The sequence below is a fragment of the Neodiprion pinetum genome, chromosome 7, assembly GCF_021155775.2.
Source record: "Neodiprion pinetum isolate iyNeoPine1 chromosome 7, iyNeoPine1.2, whole genome shotgun sequence".
NCBI classification, from domain to species: domain Eukaryota; kingdom Metazoa; phylum Arthropoda; class Insecta; order Hymenoptera; family Diprionidae; genus Neodiprion; species Neodiprion pinetum.
Genome location: NC_060238.1, coordinates 4,147,481 through 4,166,604, shown reverse-complemented (window position 1 = coordinate 4,166,604; position 19,124 = coordinate 4,147,481). Strand labels below are relative to the sequence as shown.

General features: G+C 35.5%; 1 protein-coding gene across 3 annotated transcripts in view; it reads right to left on the bottom strand.

The window, feature by feature from the left end:
- LOC124222675 (nephrin) overlaps positions 1-19,124 on the bottom strand; it is a 166,473-nt gene that overhangs the window by 105,171 nt on the left and 42,178 nt on the right. For all 3 annotated transcript variants that reach the window (XM_046633905.2, XM_046633902.2, XM_046633901.2), the window contains exon 3: positions 7,343-7,545. In XM_046633905.2, the coding sequence (XP_046489861.1) occupies positions 7,343-7,545 (203 nt within the window). The remainder of the gene's footprint in view (positions 1-7,342; positions 7,546-19,124) is intronic.

Here is a 19,124-nt window from a genome sequence, read left to right as displayed (position 1 = left end):
TGTCCCTGGGTGCCAATAAAGTTGCAAAAGATTCTCATCATGTTTCAAAGGATACTGAAATGTGCTCACCGTTCCAATTCCAAACTCGATAATCACACAATAAACTAGACGGTAACCTCAAATTAAAATCTGCTGTATAGTTAAGCTGATGATGTAGATCAGCTATTTGATGTTCATGTTTGAGTAGATCTGTCCTCAAGATGAGTGAATTCGAAATGATAAAAAAAAACTGTGCATTATTTTTTCCCTCCATATTTACCCGCCCTTAGAAAACCTTATTTTTTATTATCAAAAGAAGAGCATTCATTTTTAATCAAAAGTGCGTAACGGGTACAAAAAAAAAAAATCTTACTAAATTTTCTAAAAAAATAAAATGAAGGTTAATTTGTCCTCTTTAAAACGTCATTTGCGAAATTTGGTTATCTCTATTTTTGACTCCGCTATTTAACTAGTGAATCCAAACATTCTAGTTGTCAAAGAACTCAATGGGATTGGTGTTGAAGAAAAAGGAAATTCTTGGCCACTCTGCTATAATTATTCAACCTTCTTCAGCGGGTGATTTTCGAAAACTGTCCGTACCGGTGAAAATTTGTTTTCGCAAAAAAGGATACGTGTTGTAAAAATAGAAACACAGAAAGAAAGAAGAACACGTTGGGCAGTCAGTAACATTCACCCACAGGGTGAATTCTTTCATCTTTTCTATACCTCTTCTGCATTCTCTCTTTCATTTTCTTTCGAAACTTTTATTCATTTTTTTTTTTTTGAATCTTATTTACATAACAAAACCTAGCACAGCGTAGGTACGAAAGGATCTCCTTTGCACTTTGAGACAGGGTAAAACTCGCTGTCAGTTGAAGAGCGGAAAACGACAGAGCTTGAACTCAAGCTGGCTGACGATGAGAAGTTCATGACGTAACACGTCCAAATATCAAATTTGTTAAAGGATCAAATCACGGTTCATCAATTTCCTTTTTTGCAATAAAACTAAAACGCAAGTTTCAAGTTTCCCAGTAAATCTGTCGTTTAATTAATCTCGAGTTAACTCTTTCGGTCACACATTTTTCAATTCGATGTTTTGGCCTAAATATTGTTACTCGGCTCACTGATTATGAATCTGAAATCAGAATTTGATAACTTTCAAATCCAAGATGGCGGACCACAAATGTCGGATAAAAAGTCGAAAAAACTATCAAAATTTGATTATCATGGCCAAAACTTGTTACTCCAGGGTTTTTGGGGTCGCTGATGATGAATCTATAGTCCAAATTTGATAATTTATAAGTTCAAGATGGCGGGTATAAGATCGAAAAAACTATCAAATTAGATTTTTTCCATATTTTAATTGTCATACGAAGTAACAAAGATCATTTGAAGTCGTAAATAAACTGTGATAAGGCTGGTACATGAAAATTTTTGAGGTTAAAGGGTTAAACATCGATCGATGGCTATCTTTCGCTCCAAATCTATTCGCCCCACGTACTGCATATGCGAGACATAAATGGATGTAACGAATTATCCGGATGGGGTGAAGTTGCAGCTATTCGTGGCGCGGAAATTCTCACGGATTTCGGAAGGCGAAGAATTCGTTTGACGTATCTACGCCGCTCGGCAGAAGTCGCTTCGCTTTGAACTCGCGTTCCATCTTCCGTCCACGTTCTTTCCATACTTTCTCTATCCAACTTTTATGCATTCTTTGACAGAGTATTTCATTGAAGAATGTTCATCGAGCGGTGAGATAATCTCAAAGCCAGTATTTAGCTGATTTGAGTGCAACTTCATCCTCACCGTAAACCGTAAAACTGCATAAAAGTACCCAGATCTCGGATAATATCTCACTCGGGGATGATTCAAGTTATTTATCTGATTTTGTGTAGTGCGTCGTTAGCCGGAGTCTGATTAGCAGAAATTTTCCAATAATTGAAGAATTCAATTTGTCGTTGTTGGATGGAAATGGAAGATTTATTTTTACATTGATGCCAATTAAAGTGAATGGTGGTTACAAGGTACTGTTAATTTTTCGTTTTTGACCCAGTTTTTCCCTTTCGAGTAGCTCCAAAAAATCTCTATCAACACAATTTTCTTTTTCACTTCTTGTCGAAAACAACACTGCATAATGTAAACATTCTGCTAATTTCACGGTTGAACAAATGTTTCTTTTTCACATAAATCTTGCTACCGCGAATATATTTGCCGTTAAAAAGAACGTTAAATGTGGTCAGGATTTTCATGCACTCATGTAAATAAAAAATGTGTAAACATCTCAGTTTTGTTATTTTTATCTGTCAATTCTCATGGAATCTTATGCTTGAAATTCATTCCTTATTCATTCGGACACACGTAGGCTATAATTTTTCTTCCAACAATCTTACCCGTCGTCCAAAAACTGTTGGAAAAATTGGAAGTGGAGAAAAGAAAAAAAAAAAATAAATAAATAATTTCTGGTACAATATAATCGTTTATAAAAATAAAAAAAAGATGCTAAAAACAAATGACAAATCATTCTCTCGGAACTGTCGTGTTACCCAGCAGGCTTACGGTATATTACATAAAATTTAAAAATGAGCAGAGACTGTTCAGAGAATTGCGTTATGCGCATACAAGCCACGGGAAGGGTGAAAAAAAAATGATGGAAAGTGAAAATTGGAAAAAGGGGGTGAAAAGGTAGAAGAAAAAAAAAAAAAGAAAGAAAAGTATCTAGAAATAAAAATAAAAAAAAAGAAGGAATGACTATAACGGGTCGACGTACACGAATGTAGGTATAATACGTATACACATACGTATGGTGTGTACCTGGAGAGGGTGGAGGAACATGGAGGAAGAGAGGTGGTACATTGGTGGTAATTTTTTTCCCTTCCCTTCTTTTTCATTTTTTTTCGCCCAGTTAGAACGGAGGGTGGAATTGTAAAGAAAGGTTCTCGGCGTGGCGGCGGCGGCGGCGGCACGTATGTGGAGGACATTTGCCATGCGGAAGAGATGGGGAGAGGAGGTCGGGTCAGGGCGGAAGAAGTATGACAGAAAATGTGTGAAAAATTAAACTTTTAAAGCCTCATCCATTCTTCGTTTCTCTCTCTCTCTCTCTCTCTCTTTCTCTATTTCAGCCTCGGTTATTTTTTCCACCGGAAAAGCGGAAACCTCGTCTCAGGGTTTTTTCACCGTGATACGCGAGGAACTCGAGATGAATCTAAGGCCGTTCCCTTCTTTAATGTATACGGAATGGAAAAGAGACACGGAACTGAAACTCGAAGTTAAGGAAAAGGAGAACAAATTTGTTAAGAGTTCCGAATTCAAGGCACACGCATCGGGGGCCTAACGACCCGTCGTTACAACTTTTCAACTACAATCAAACAGTTCTTTCGGTAAACGACAAGTCTTATATCGCGATACTTCACTCTGCATTACGTCAAGCTGAAAATAATCCATTGAATTCAAGTTTAGGCGGATAAACGGCGAAATTTTTCATCCGACAAAATATTATTCATATTTAATCTTATCAACGATGGATTCAGTCCCTATATAATACTTTTTGTTTATTTTTTCCCATTTCGTGCAATCGATTTATTATCGGATTTGTTATCGAAAAACGGACCGGAAGTATTCGGATATCCATCGGTTATTAAAACATCGCGTTGCACTTTATTTTACAATTTGGATTTTTAACCGTACCTAATATTTAATAATTCTCAGTCCTTGCGCGAGATTTTTTTTCCCCCAACTTAATTTAGATTCTTTCCAGACTTTTAAAATCTGTCATTATATTTCACAGTTGTATTCAATTAACTGAAATTCAACCGAATTAACCAAATTCTTTCTTCAATGCTTGTTCAATCAAATCGCTTATGACTTAAAAACACAAGTATTTTGGTTGGTTGGAATTATGCTCATTCAATAGAATCCATCAATCATTAATTGAGTATTTTAGAATCCATCAATCATTAATTGAGTATTCAAAAGTGTGTGAGATCAAATAAATTTTCCAATTCAGAAATGCCACGTTCGTTTGATTAAAAAAAAAAGTGGTGACGTTTTCTTAAGAATAACTCAATTCGTCTTCTACATTTAGAGAAAAGTTTGTTTAAATTCGATAAAATTTCTTAAAATCAGAAAAGTTCATCAATTGCTATAAAATTTGACTATTTCCCATAGAATCTAAATTAAAATCTTGTTTACCCAACCTTATTCAAACATATCAAGGAATCAATTTTTTGTTTCAACAATACGATTCATCTGATAGTATACACAATAGAAATTTTTTTCCTTCAAATCAACTGAATCACATTTAAAAAAAGTTCTCAAGTTTTTTTCGTCGCACAAAAAACGCCGATTTTTTTGTATTTCATGATACGCAACAAAACTTTGATTACTTCGAAAACAATATTTTCGATTCACGTATAATTGACCAAACGGAATCAAAATAAATAAATATTTTGCTACAGTACGTGAATAACTATTTGTTATCTTCATATTGCGAAACGTTTCAACGCATTGTTCATTGAATCAATCTGAATCGTCGTCATTGATCGACGATCGACGATAATTGAGTATAGAAATTGAAGAAAATGAAAAAAAAATTTTTTTTTAAATAATTAATTACGTACATACTTTCGTGTGTTTTTTATGCATTTTTTACTCATTTTTTTTTTTATTTTGTTTTCTTCTTGTTAAAAAAGGAACTTACAACCAGTTTTGATTCCTCTCTTGATTTTCGGCGTGTTTTGACGTGCAGGGAAAAAGGCTGAGAGGGAATCGGACTGACGCTATTAAATAAAGACGTTGGAATCCCCCCCCCGGCTGACCTTCGGCTCTTCAAGATGGCGAATGCCCGCAGTGACGAAGGAAATCCCCGGACTGCCGTCAACGTCGACGGGTCTGACAGCCCGCGTCGAATCCCGGGATTCTCAAGGATGTCCAGCGACGTCCCGAGGGTCGAGTAACCTCGAAAGCGGGGGGAGGATAAACGATAAGCAAGAAGACGACAAGTCGTTTCGGGGTGGCAAAGCCGAAGCGTATCAATCGGTTGCCAACTTTGACCCCCAGCTATTCTTATCTTTCAATATGTTGACCGAAGTTACCGAATGAACTCGTCCGAGAAAGCAGGACTTTTGTTTTTTACCCCTTGGTTTTTTTACTCCGCGTTCTTTCTTCCACGGCAAATGATTGCTCGAAAAAAATTGGGGGGGGTATTAAAAATTAAGAGATCAACTTATTCTTTCAGATTCATCCCACAAAACTGTGGTCGAGATGGTTTTCGGAACGACGATGTAGATTCGTGTTCGAAAAAAGGGTTTGAAATCTTTAGAAACTGTCTTACGTTCGATCATTCAGCAAACATTTCGTCAGAAAAGTTGGAACTGGGCAATAAAATTAAATTAGTCGGATAGCTATGTCAGTTCTAGGCAGAGATTCCGTCACCGACATTTTGCCGACACTTGAGTCAAAACACAAACCTGCCCCCCAAATGCCGCACTTTACTGAACTTCTTCGAGAAAGTAGGATTGTTGTTTTTTACCCCTTGGTTCTTTCACTGTGCGTTCTGTAGAGATCAGTCAATGGAAGGGTCATGAATTTTGACGAAGAAAAAGTAAGGTTTGTTTAGCAGAATTTTCGAGATGTATAGAAAAGTCGAAATACAGAAAGCTGTAACATAGAATCTTACGAATTGATGAGAATATAGCAAAATACCGACGACGATTTTATATTCCGATCTTCTATACTTCAACATTTTACATTCTGACTTTTCTACGTTTCGACTTTCAAGATTTTCAAAATTGCGTAAAACGAGATATTTGCGTCTTTGAAAATTCGACATGGTGACTCATTTATTTCCAATCTTTCTACAATTTTACATCCACGTCATCGATCGAAGAAAACAGACAGAAAATAAAGATATAAACGACCAAAATAACTAATCTTCAGTATTTTTGTACTTTTCTATACTTCTACATATATTCTTAGGATTCTTTATTCTGATTTTCTACATTCCCACCCAAACTTCTGTATTTCTCTGCCTAAATTTCTACATTTATTTCTACGATTCCCTAACTTAAATTTCTATTTACTATATTTTTAATCCTTCCGCAATTCGACTATTCTACACTCCAGCTGTCTATGTTTCAAAATTAGATGCTTATAATTAAATATTCGCATTTTCGATAATTCGATGTTGTGACCCTCCTAATTCGCAGCCATTTCACTTTTTGACCCTCGCTCAATTTAATTTGGAATTTTACTGAATTTCACACCACAATTTTACACGAATTTCATACCTCACATGCTTATTTTATGGTTGATAAAATTTTCACACTGCATTAGGTACTGCGCGGAATTTTATGGTGACGAGTTTTTGCGCATACAGTTTTTCCGCGTGTAAAAGTAAAATATGAACAAGAAGTCAAAGCTTTACAATTCCGTTGTGAGAAGAGAACGAAGGTGAAAATAGCTTCAAGTTTTCTAAGATTTGTAATGCTTGTAGAATTTTTTTTTATACAATAAAAATTGTTGTTTGAAAAACAGAGTTCAGCTTTTGAAAACGGGTACATTACGCGTTGTTATGTATTCAAAGTTTGTACCCGCAGTTGATTGATCAAAGAGACGTAAAAAATGTGAGTGAAATGTGAGCAGAAGGATTGATAAGCGAAAAAATTGAGTGTAACGAGCTGAGCAAACAGCTTAGGCAGAATATAAAGAAAAAGAGATAATTAGACTTAAATATTTGTTATTCACAGAGTACCCTCGATAACAAATGTTGACCGAAGATTTTCAGAGGCTTACAGAATTCGCAAGTATCTGCTTTTTACAACTTACCCTGCATTTCCAATTTTTAGATTTTTTTTTATTTATTTTTTGTTTCTTACCAGCAGACATCGAGCTTTGATCAATTCGCGCATAATTTGCTCGTTTACGAAAGAAGATTAAAGGAAATTAAAAAGTATGTCAGATTAGTCAGAGTATTTGAAAAATTCAAACCGGACGAGTCACCTTTCACAATTTTATACCAAGTTCCGGTTTCACGAGGCTTGGGTTGAAGGTAAAAAATAAATTTTTGACGAGTGTCCTAACAAGAAAAAAAAAAACAGTTCAAAAAATATTCTATTTTTCTCAGTGTTGAACACATACGAGAAATAATTTTTTTTCTTTTTTTTTTTTGTAATACAAAAACCCGCACGTAACTCGGTATAATCCGGGCGTGGGTCGTGAAGCAAAGATATTCGGGATCTGTCACGGATTCGGTTCCAGGATTTCTTGGCAGTGGTGTTCGGGACCCTCGAAACTTGTAATTTAATCCTGCCCTGAAGGCTTTTCCCGAGGATGACGAAGACAGAATTTTGCAGAGTGTAACACTCACCGATAACCGTGAAGTTGACCTTTAGGTTCCGGGTCGGGGAGTTCCGGAAGTCCACCCTGCATCTGTAGACCCCTTCGTCGCTCTCTCGCAGATCCTGGACCAATAATTGAGCCGGCGACGTCGCCCGGAATAAGGCGCGGTTACCCCAAAATTGGGGTGCGCTCCAAAGCTTCGCTTTGCCGAGACGATTCCTCGCATCGTAGCTGAAACACAAAAGTTAACGCGAATTTACAACCGATGTCGGTGCAATTGTTGGAAAAAAAAGAATAAAAACAAGGTCGTCTGATTTTTCCGATATTTTTCTTTAATAGTGATTTTAATTTTTTTTTTATTTTTGAAATTCGTTACGTTATTCCACAAACCTATAGTCGAAATCACCCTAAAAATGATAATATGGATTGCAGTTGAAAGAAAAAGAGTTTGAAATTTTTGCAAACTGTCTTACGTTCGATCATTCAGCAAGCATTTTATGAGAAAATCGTAACTGCGTAATGAAATCAAACAGCAGAATAGCTATGCCGATTCTGAGCACAGATTCCTTTACCGAAATTTTACCGACACTTGAGCCAAGACAGAAACTTGTTTCCCAACGCCTCACTTTCCAGTCACGTCAAAATCTGTCGAACGATTACGAGAACTATTCGTCAGCGTAAATTGCAAGAATTGGTACAAGATCAACATTTTTCGCAGTCCTCGATCCGATGATGGATAAATTAAGCCAGACTGGGAACATCCCCTACCGCAAACCCATTCTACAAAAAGGTTTTGCGTCTTGGCTTGAGTGTCGGTAAAATGTCGGTAACGGAATCTGCACAGCTATTCTACTTAAATTCATTTGGGTTTTGTCGACTCTGAGCGAGGATCCGAATCTTTTTCGGGGTTTCGGTTTCCGGAACCACAAAATTATGGTAGCTGGAACCTTCACTCCGAGGAAGAGAAATAAAGAGATAAAGAGAGAGAGAGAGAGCGAGAGAAGCGCATTGTGCGGTGACCGTGAAGTCAATAGGTCGTGAAATGAGGATCCCAAACCTTGCCCCGAACCCGTTCTAGCCCTCCAGGCCGAACTGGCGTCACAAGTTGAGTCAAGGGTCAGATTGACCCACCGTCGTCCGTTCGTCGTTGCGTTCGGATATTTTATTGATTTATCCAAGCAGTAGCTGGTACCGCATTCTTTATGATTCTTTTCGACACATGGAGGATTCTACACATTTGAGAAACTTCAATTCGTTGCTACTCAATAAATTCTCCAATTATTTTCATTCCTCACCGTAATCAAAAAATACAGTCGTGGGTGCAGAATGAAAATTCATTTTGTAGCTATATTTTGTATTATTTTTTTTTTCATGGTCATCTGTACTATATTTTCTTGTAACTATTTCGGCAATTTGATTTCGGTAGAACAACTGATCGATGTCCCAAGCTTTCGTTTGCCCGTGAAAAATGTAGTAAACTAAACAAATAGATTTAATATCGAAGTGACCAGGAAATATTATTCTGAAAACTATAATTAAACATAAGTATTTAAAGTTACTTGTACCAAATTGTTTTGTAATTCCAACAATATTCAAAAAATTTTTTTAACGATACCTGTTTTACTCAATTTTTCTAGCTACTGTAACAAATGAAATTTCTCTCAGTGCAGCCTATATTTATTTACTACGAACCGGAATGTACGGTGGAAAAATTTCTCACAAAACTTTAGCCAGTTTATCATCTAGTTGCACAGCTAGGTTTTCAAACTTCTGCCGTGTAGCGTGTTATACCTAAATCGAAACGCTGTTGCAGTGGATGGATATGGAATACAAGGGTGTATACCCTTATACCTTTCACTGTATATATAATATATATATATATATATATATATATATATATATATATATATATATCTGAAAAGCACTCGTCCGAGAGGGAGATAAACTCTCATCCACTGCCTACTCGCTGAAGTTCGGAGTTTGCACGCGGACGTAAAATTATCAAACTTACACAACTCGGGGTAGGAATTACATTGTGTGGACGGACCCGATTCCGGTGCTCTCATCATCGTCCGACTCTCTCTCTCTCTCTCTCTTCGTCTCCGTCTATACATGCATTTGGTAGTTATGTATGTACGTGGACAATTCACGTGCTCGAGGTAGGAAAGCTGCTCGCTCGGAACCGGACAATGCCTATACAATTTTGTTCGCAAGTTTTCGCTCGTTCATTTTCATCTTTTGGGTAAACTTCCCTCAGCTTTGTTTTCAACTACATGTTTACTCCACGAAAATGTTAGTATGAAAATTAAACGGATTATATTCGCAAGGTGATTATTACAATTTTCGCAAAATGATAAAACCGTGTTATTTTTTTTTTTTTGAAAAATTGAATCTACAGTCTTAGCCTTTTTTTCACAGAGGACGAAACAATGTGAATTTCATACTGTTTTGAAAATTCTGGTGATACTTCTTATCGATAAAACTGTTGGTAAAAATTTCTATTCCCACATTTGGTACTTCATACAATCGCGAACATCAAATCAGAGTTTCGTGCGAACTTCCATTTTTTTTTTTTTTCTACAAACGCACGATACAATCGGAATTTAAATATTTGCATAAATTTCAAGCACGCCTCACGAATTGTGCGAAAATTTCTTCACTTCAAATTCCTCGATCGGATAAATTGATCGACGTATAATAGTTTTCGCGATTTCTGCAAGCACGACGTTTTTCAACCCCTGTTTTTTTGTTTCGTCCCCCGAAACGCGAATGGGAAAAGAATTGGCGAGTCACCGGTTCGAGAATATCTTTGGGGAATATTGGAGAATGGTCGTGTCTTATAATAAATCTTCAGACATTTTACTTATCAGCAGTTGCTTTTGATTTATCTCTCGAGTCTAAAGAGTTGGCTGCGCAAGGCGAAGCGCGGCTAACCCGAGGAGTTATCTCGACTTCGAGTTGGTCCGCTTCGGTTCGATTCGATAGGAGAATATCGAAGGGGTTGAATCTGCCTCTTTCTCTCTTTCTTTTTTTTTTCTCTTTTTTATTTTTTCAACCCTCGACATGCACGCGTGGTATTTTTTTTCGACCTTCTGCACGTCCGTCGAAACGTGACCTGATATCGGAACGATTACAAATATATGTATCCGGGTTAAAAATCTCGAGGCGAAAAGCTGCCGCTTCATGCTCGTGCAGGGAAAATCGAACGAGGTTGCGTAATAAAAATAGCGAGTAAAATATGCCTGGGCCGTGATCGTTTCGCCGAAATATTATGACCTACAAGAATGACCCGAAAATTATCGATTTTTTATTAAATAAATCATTTTTCCTCTAATAATCGAGCATAATCGATCATTTTTCAAACTCGATTTATCTACCCATTCGATTATTTTTCCGCACAATCAGTTTTAATTTTTTACTCCCAACAACGGTGCGGTACAATATCAATTTATGTGATCAAAGTATCAATTATTATCACTGTTTTACTTACTAAGTACAGATTTGACACAACAAGTGAAAGTAGAATGAATATTTTCATCTGAAATTGAAAAATATTTTGAATGAAACTGTAAATTATCAAAAAACTTTGCCGCTATTAAGACTACGTACTGAAATTTACGAAATTTTGGTTTCAAATTCACAGTTTCAAAAAAATACGGAATAATTGATTAATCGATTAATTTTAACCGATTCAATCGAGTCGTGTTTGATTGTTTTTTTCGACTCGATTAATTCATTCCAGATTCCAGATCATCGCGGGATAATATTTAGAGAAAATTTCACAGTTTCGTGCAGAGTTCGCACGTGTAGAAATTTTATTTCATTTTTCTTCTTCATTCATCGAAGAAAAAAGCTGTTCTCGGTGCCGGCATGCCAGTGAAAAATCTATACATATAGCTAATTGACGAGGGTTTGATCGCTCCGATATTTTATGTATCCACTATCGACTTTTTCATGAATCCTCGGCGACTTTCAGATTCCGAAATACCCTGACGCCCCTTACATATTTCAGCTTCAAACATGATTTATCATACGTGTCTGTAGAATGTTATACATACGGTTCATTCCATGCCAAATCACTTAGTCTGTGACCCAAACCGTGTTACAGATTTTATTCATATTTTTTCACATACTCAACATCATTTTAAAAGCAAGAATTTTTTTCTTTCAAACAATTGTTTTCAACGAATTATTAAATCTATCTCAACAATGTCCATTAAAAAAAAAAAAAAAATTTATACCACGTATTTTAATTTGGAAAATGAACTTCTTGAGGTTTCATTCGGCTATCGCGATTTTCAACGATGAAATCGACCTCAAACATCTAATATCGTAACATTATGTTGAATTGTTGAAGATTCAACAATTTGAATCGTTCTAAAAAAAAAAGTTGCAGAAATTTGAAACCGACTCATAACCAAACCTTGCAATGTTTATTTTTTATCTCAAAAATTAAATCATTAATTTGAAAAAAATGGTTGAACAGAAAAAATCGTGAAACATTTTTTTGAGGTTGATCATGTGAAAAAATGAAGACAAAATTGATAACGATTAGCGTCACGAGCTGGGTGATTTGGTATGGAATGACCCATATATATATACATATACATATACATGAATTTCTGCAGCACAAATTATTCCCTCGCGATAATTTCCCTTCGAGTTATATGGAGCACGTTGCTTTTAATGCGCGCGGGTTTGCAGACCGTTTATTATTATATTGCCATTAAACCAGCGAATTCCTCCGCAGAAGCTTCAAGCTCCTTTCTCGGTTTTCGCAAACATTCAAAACTGCACAACGTCTGCTTGTTTCGGTATATATATATATATATTGTATGACTGTACATGTATACTGATTATGCATACAGCAGAGCGGATAATGCACTCGGAGAAAAGAGAAGCTATACGTTGAAATTACTTATTCAAGAGTACAGTAGACAACAAGGGTCGAATATTGTCGGTGAAAATTTCACCTCTGAAATTCACCTTAAAAAATTCTCGAGCGATTGTGCGAGTTGTTGGAATTTTGGGATGCATAAACTCTCTGCACGTTGGTTATATTTGTACAATGAAAAATGCTTTTGAAGATGGAAGTATTTCGATACAAAAGTTTTAACGAGTTCAAGTCAGGTGAAATAATATTCTCGAAATTTCAAGTGAACAAGTTGAAAACTGCGAATTTTACTTTGATTGAAAAAACTACGGTCATTATTTTACGGTTATGGTTATTATTATTATAATTTTCTTTTTCAAGTTAAGAAAGAGCGAAGTTTTATCAACTTTTATCAGGTGTAATGCAATTTTTTTTTATTCGTTAATCGTGACGGGAAAATTTTTCATCGCAACAAAGTGTTTCTTTCTAATTCAGTTTCTTATGAACTGACAATAAATATCTATGACGAAAATTAGTATGATTATAGCGAGTGTAGATACTTGATTCAAAAGATAATTCGGTACAATGTGATTTCATTGAATTTGTTGATGATTGCAGTGGCTGACAACACTTGAAATTCAAAAATTCGTGCTTTTTATATTATTTTTCCAAAGTTAGTTCAGATGATATCGTTCCACTGAAATTCCACAAGATTCGCTTAAATTAGCACATTTCTATCACGACAGAGTTTGCGTTTTTTTTTTTTTTTCTTATCTTCTTCCAAATAGATTCTCAAGTTTGAAGCGAAAACTACGCTCTGAATTATTTTCCATAAATACAGTTTTTGCCCAACACGATTGAAAAACTTCTGAAAAGTTTGAAAAGTTGTTGGCAATCTCGAAATTAAGAATTCAGAATCTTAATTTTGTCGCTGCCTTTTCAATTTTGAACAGTTCAAAATACTTGGATTCATAGATAAATAAAACTTTCACCGAATCAGCTCCGAATCAAGGAAGTCGTTGTTAAAAATCATTGTTACGATCGTGTGACGTGAAGAAATCGCAGAAACATACACTGAGAAAAATTTTTATTTCCGGTTACCGCTCAGTCCTCAACTATTTTCATTTTTACCACAGTCGAAAAATATAGTTCTAGGTAGAAAATGAAAATTAGTTTTCTAGCCGTTACCGGAAAGTCTGGTATCAGTTACTATTCATTCTCATTACGATCGCTGTTGCTATATTTTCTTGCAACCGTTGCGAAAATTTAATGCTGGTGCAAGAATAAATTGACGTTAAAGCCTTGTTCAGATAAAAAAGTAGAGTAAACCTCGCAAACTGATTTTGCGTTGCAATAACCAAAAAAGGATCGACAATAGCGCAAAATGGTTACGCGTACCTCGTTTTTCGTACTTCCATCAATATGCAAACAGTTTTTTTTTAACGATACCTGTTTTACTCAATTTTTCTAGCGACTGTAACAAATTAAATTTTTTAAAGTGTATGATAAAAAAAAAAAAAAAAACGTTCAATACGAAGCAGATGCATATTAAAATAGGATCGCATCGACGTCTGCAGCTACGAACAGTGACTTATTTCGCATTACTTCGAGCTATCTGAATGCGCAGTGCAGCAGGTAAGTCACAATACATTTGTAAAACATGTATTATGTACATGTAGATATTTATATATATACATATATATATATATATATATATATTTATATATATATATATACACATGTAGAAGAAGTAGAATATGGTCGGATATACAAGAAGAATAAATAAGCGATAGAGTTGGCAATGGAATTTTCTCCGAAACATTCTAGGTCTATACATATATGTATGTGTGTATGTATTTATGTATACGTATAGGGTACAAGGTACGAGATTAAATCTGAATAACTTTACTCAACGACGACGTGAATAAAGATGAAAAGTCGTTGCAGAAACGCCTCTCTCGCGCCACTCGAGACATTATCGAGTTCGAAGACGAAGAAGACTGTGAAATAATCACTGAGAAGCGGTGAGAAGAAAAAAACGAAAAAAAAAAGTAAAAGAAATCGCAAGTTTCGTGCACATTACACACTTAGCCTTGTCTTTCATTTAGAAGAGGAAAGATTTTTTAAGAAGGGAATAAAGGTGGCAAAGAGAAAAAAAATAAAAAAAAAAAAAACAGATCATCAGACAAAATTTTTGTGTCTGTTCGCGAAAAATACATAAACGAAATTTGACAGGAGAAGCGAACCGATGTCAGTTTCATATTCAGTCAAACACGGACGACTTCTTTTTTTGCGAGCGATTGCGCGACACAGAGAGAGACAGAGAAAAAGAACGAAAAATAATAACTCTGAAGACTAAACGCTCGCTGGTTTGTGTAAATAAAATTCAATCGCCGCATCGAACTGCGATAAATAAGACGAAGAAACTAAAGAAAAATGAAACAGAAAAAAAAATCACGGAATAAAAATACGAACCTGCAGAGCTTATTAATTAATTATATAAAATAATTATTCAATTTTAATTCAACTCCGACCTCATGAAGTAAAAATAAAGGCACCTAAGTTCACGATTTTTTCCGGTTCTTTAGAATCTCAGTTCTACGTAAAAGGATTGAAATTGGATACAAACAAATGATTTGTTGAAAAATAAATTAAACGAAAAAAAATAAATAATTGTAAGAAATGTATTCTGAACTGTATGATATTATCGTGAGAAACGAATTGTTCACGTCAAAATCGAACATCCGTAAATGAATTTGATCGTAAACAAAGAAAAAAAAAAACACACAAATGCCAGTTTGTCAAGTTATCTGATATTTTTGCAAGGAATGAGCCACGTGTGAAATTTTCCTTTGTCCTATGAGCGATGATTTTTCGAATTATGAGCTGAATAGCATCCGGAAAAGATAAGGGGAGCAGCCGGGAGTAAACAAGGAGGCGAAAGAAAAAAAGAAAGAAAAAAGATAAAAGTTGGAGATCTTCCAAAGTTTGGATGACGAGTCTCTCTCTTCTCTCGGCTTTCCCGTTGACCGCAGACTTCGCGATACGGAGGCGAAACTGATGCGATGATATCTCATTGTCAGAAGGAGAAAAAAAGAAAAGAATGAGAAGAAGAAAAGAAAAAGGAGAACGAGGGGGAAACGATCAGCGATTGAGCGAACAGTGGTATCACACCGAATTGGACGACGCGAATGAAGGGATTCTGGGTGTGTACACATTCGGAAATCATCGAATTTCCATCATCATCGTCGTTTGGCTAACGGTAAGATAAGAGAGGAAGAAGACCGCGAATCGAACCGATAACAAGTTATCGAACCGCCACTACACCGAAATTATTTGGAAAAATGTATGATAAAGAGTTAAAATTATACGTTTATCGGTAAGAAATTGAAAATCAATTTCAAATTAAAAACTTAATTTTCGAATTCCAGAGGTTCGAGAACTTGAACATTCCAATACTTTTCTCGTGTCACGAAAGGTGAAGAAAAGTAGAAAAGCTTTAAAAATTGGAGCCGAGGTTGAATTTTACCAAACGAGTCTCTTGAAATAAAAGTAACCTTCAATTTCGCAGTGGAAAAATTGTTTAGTTTTTACGATTAACAATAATTTACTCAAATCACAATGATGAAAATGATTTTCATTCGTTGATTATACTCCAGAAAGATTTTGCATTGAATGTCTTTACGAAACGATTTACAATCTCGTATAGATGAAGTTTTAGAAAATTCAAAGAACGTGCAGCAAGTTTTAAAGTTTCGAATCGTTATATACCTGAAGTATGATCCGAGAAAATTTTCGACTGAAAATGAAAACGCAGAGGTGGATACGCATTATGAAAATGTCCGACTGTTTCAGACGCAGAGATTTCGTTTTGACGATCGATCGGATCGGTGTCCGAATGAAAGCACGATGCAGGCGGAGTTTTGACCCGTCAAATCGAGGGTAGAACGCGTAATTCGGTCCTTTACAACCCTACTTATTACTCCGTATCCTGCGGAACTATTTCACCGGTCGGCTTGCGATCCGATCCTAATTGCGGACCCTGAGTGTTTGTCAGAGGGTTTTAGGTAAGCTGTCCCGGAGGGTTTACTTGACGCGGAAAATTCAAGGCACACTGAAACTCCGGTATGTAGAACAGAATATAGTACGTGTAGATTGTAGACTAGGATAAACGTTGCAGCGTGTGAAAAGTTTGGCTCGAGCTTGCGACGTAAGATAACTTGGGCCAAATTTAGTAGCGGTTATTGACCCTTTTATTTTCCAAAATTATAAACTTACGACACAAATTGTAAATTTCTCGATGACTAAAACCATTTGCTAGAGGCTTAGACGCTGCAAATTTATTTTTTGGTTATTTTATAACTAAGGATCGAATGGATACAACCAAAGAAGGTCAATACCGGTATTATACAAATATATATATACACAAATATATATATACAAATATATTATACAATACAAAAACGAAATTTTTGCTCAGTGTGTAGTCGTGAACTCACACATCTAGTTTGCGGACAAGATATTCGATCACTCGTCAATGTCATTGCCTTACCGGTTGAGGGAAATTCAACTTGGTTCGAATCGAATTCCTTACAAGATTGCAAAACTCACCGCGAGTGATTCGAGGTTACGTCAAACGGGAAAAGATGAGACGCACAAAGCGGAAAGAGAAAAGTTGTTTTTTCCTTCTTTTTTTCTCTCTCTTTTTTTTCGTTATCACCGACGGAAATTTACTAATTCTGTACAAAAATGTTCTGTATCAAAATATTCCGTAGAAAAGTATTCTGAATAATATTTCTGATGAGAATCTTGTGTTTATTTCTGCAGAAAAATATTCCGCAGAAGAATATTCTGTAGAAAAATATTTTGTAGAAAAAATTCCCTGTAGAATAATTCGTACAGGATTATTTCTAATGTGAATCTCGAATTTTTTTCTGTAAAAAAATAGTCTGTAGAATAATTTCCCAGTAGAATAATTCATGGAAGATTACTTCTGCTGTGAATCTCGGATTTATTTCAGCAGAAGAATATTCCGCAGAGAAATGTTTTCTAGAAAAATATTCTTTGGAAAAACGTTCTGTCGAACAATTTCTCTGTAGAATAATTAATGCAAGATTATTTCTAATGTGAATCTCGAATTCCTTTCTGTAAAAAAAAAATAGTCTATAGAATAATCCCCCTGTAGAATAATAAATAAAATTCATGCTGTATTATTTCGAATATAAATCTCGAATTTTTTTCTTTTTTTTTCTTTTGCATAAAAATATTTCTGTACAATATATTCGGTTGAACATTCCTTCTGTAGAACTGTTTGAATTCTGTAGAATCGATTTTCCTCCGTTGACCAATAGTTGAGGCTGTTTTCCGGCAATTATATGAGCGTATCGCACAGTTATGTAAAAATGAGAAAGAGCTCGGCGTCGAGCTGCAGGATAAAAGCTCCACGTTCGTCCCGTTGCAGGTTGCAAACAGCTTGCAGTGCACGCGTTGAGAATTCCGCGGATAATATGCGACGGGATTTGGAACGGGACGACCGGAAATTCCAGCGGAAATCCCAGATTTGTCACCCATAGTCCATGAGCCGCGACGACTTGGCCAACTCGATGATACAGGCACCAGTTGCAGGCCAAAGTCCTAACGCGTGAATATCTCTGTGTGTTTTGTGTCTATTTCGCTTAAACTTTGCTATTTGCTCGCAAAAGTCCGCAATCTACACGCCGAAAACTGGACTGTCGATTAAGAAGAAGAAGAACGACCAATAACGATGGATTTTCGATTGGATCGATTATTTATTTCCGATTGAATGAGTATAATCGATTACTTTTCAAACTCGACTAATCCATCCACTCGATTCATTTTCCTCACTATCGGTTTTTATTTTTTACTCCCACGAACGATGCAATACGATATTAATTTATCTGATTAAAGTATCAATCATTGTTATTGGCTTGCTTACAAAGTACCCATTTTATGTAATAAGCAAAAGATGAATAAATATTTTCATCTGAAATGGAAAGATATTTTGCATGAAACTATAAATTATCAAAAAACTTTTCCGCTATTAAGAATAGATACTGAAATATACGCTTCAAAAAAATACGAAACATTCGATTAATCGATCAATTTTTACCGATTCCATCGAATCGTGTTCGATTAATCGATTCATCCATTATCTTTAACTTGATGAACATCCTAATGTCAAGAAATTTGTACAATTTTACGGTTCTACAAAGTGAAATACACGTCCGGACTGATTCTATAAGATCCAAAAAATAGAGAGGCATTTTTTTTTTATATATATATATATATAATTCTACGAAATAGATATTAGGATTAATTCTAAAAAATCCAGTCCAAAATACCGATTCTACCAGAATTCAGTCTTGCGGAAATAAATTTTGACGGGTCAAAAGCGTTTCTATGAAAATAGTTTTCACGTTTAAATTCGTTTCTACAAAAAGTGAGGCCCAACTTATTCTCACCCTCAGTGTGCCACAAAACTACTTGACTTCTATAGTTTACAAACGAATAATTCCAAACTTGTTTCAATAATTGTAATAATCTTCTTATTTTTTTTTTTTTATTATAGAAACTGTTTTCCTCTTCCCCAATAATTCATTTCTTGAATGATATTTTTGTAAAAAAAAAAAAAAGAGAAAAAAACCTATAGGATATTATCTGTAGAACATTAACTAACGAGTAAGTATATGTAGAACTAATTTCCGTTAAATCGATCGTCTCCTTGGGGAAGTTATAGGTGAAGTTCAAAATCCATGAACGAAAAAGTGCAAAACTGAATTGGGAATTAGACCGTGCAGCTAACAAGTTTCTCCCTCGGGAACGAACTTCGCATTACAGGTTTCCCAGTTCGGTTTACAATTAGAGTTTGTAACGAGGCAGGGAGTTTGTTGTAATGAAACTGTCCGAAGCGGGCCCG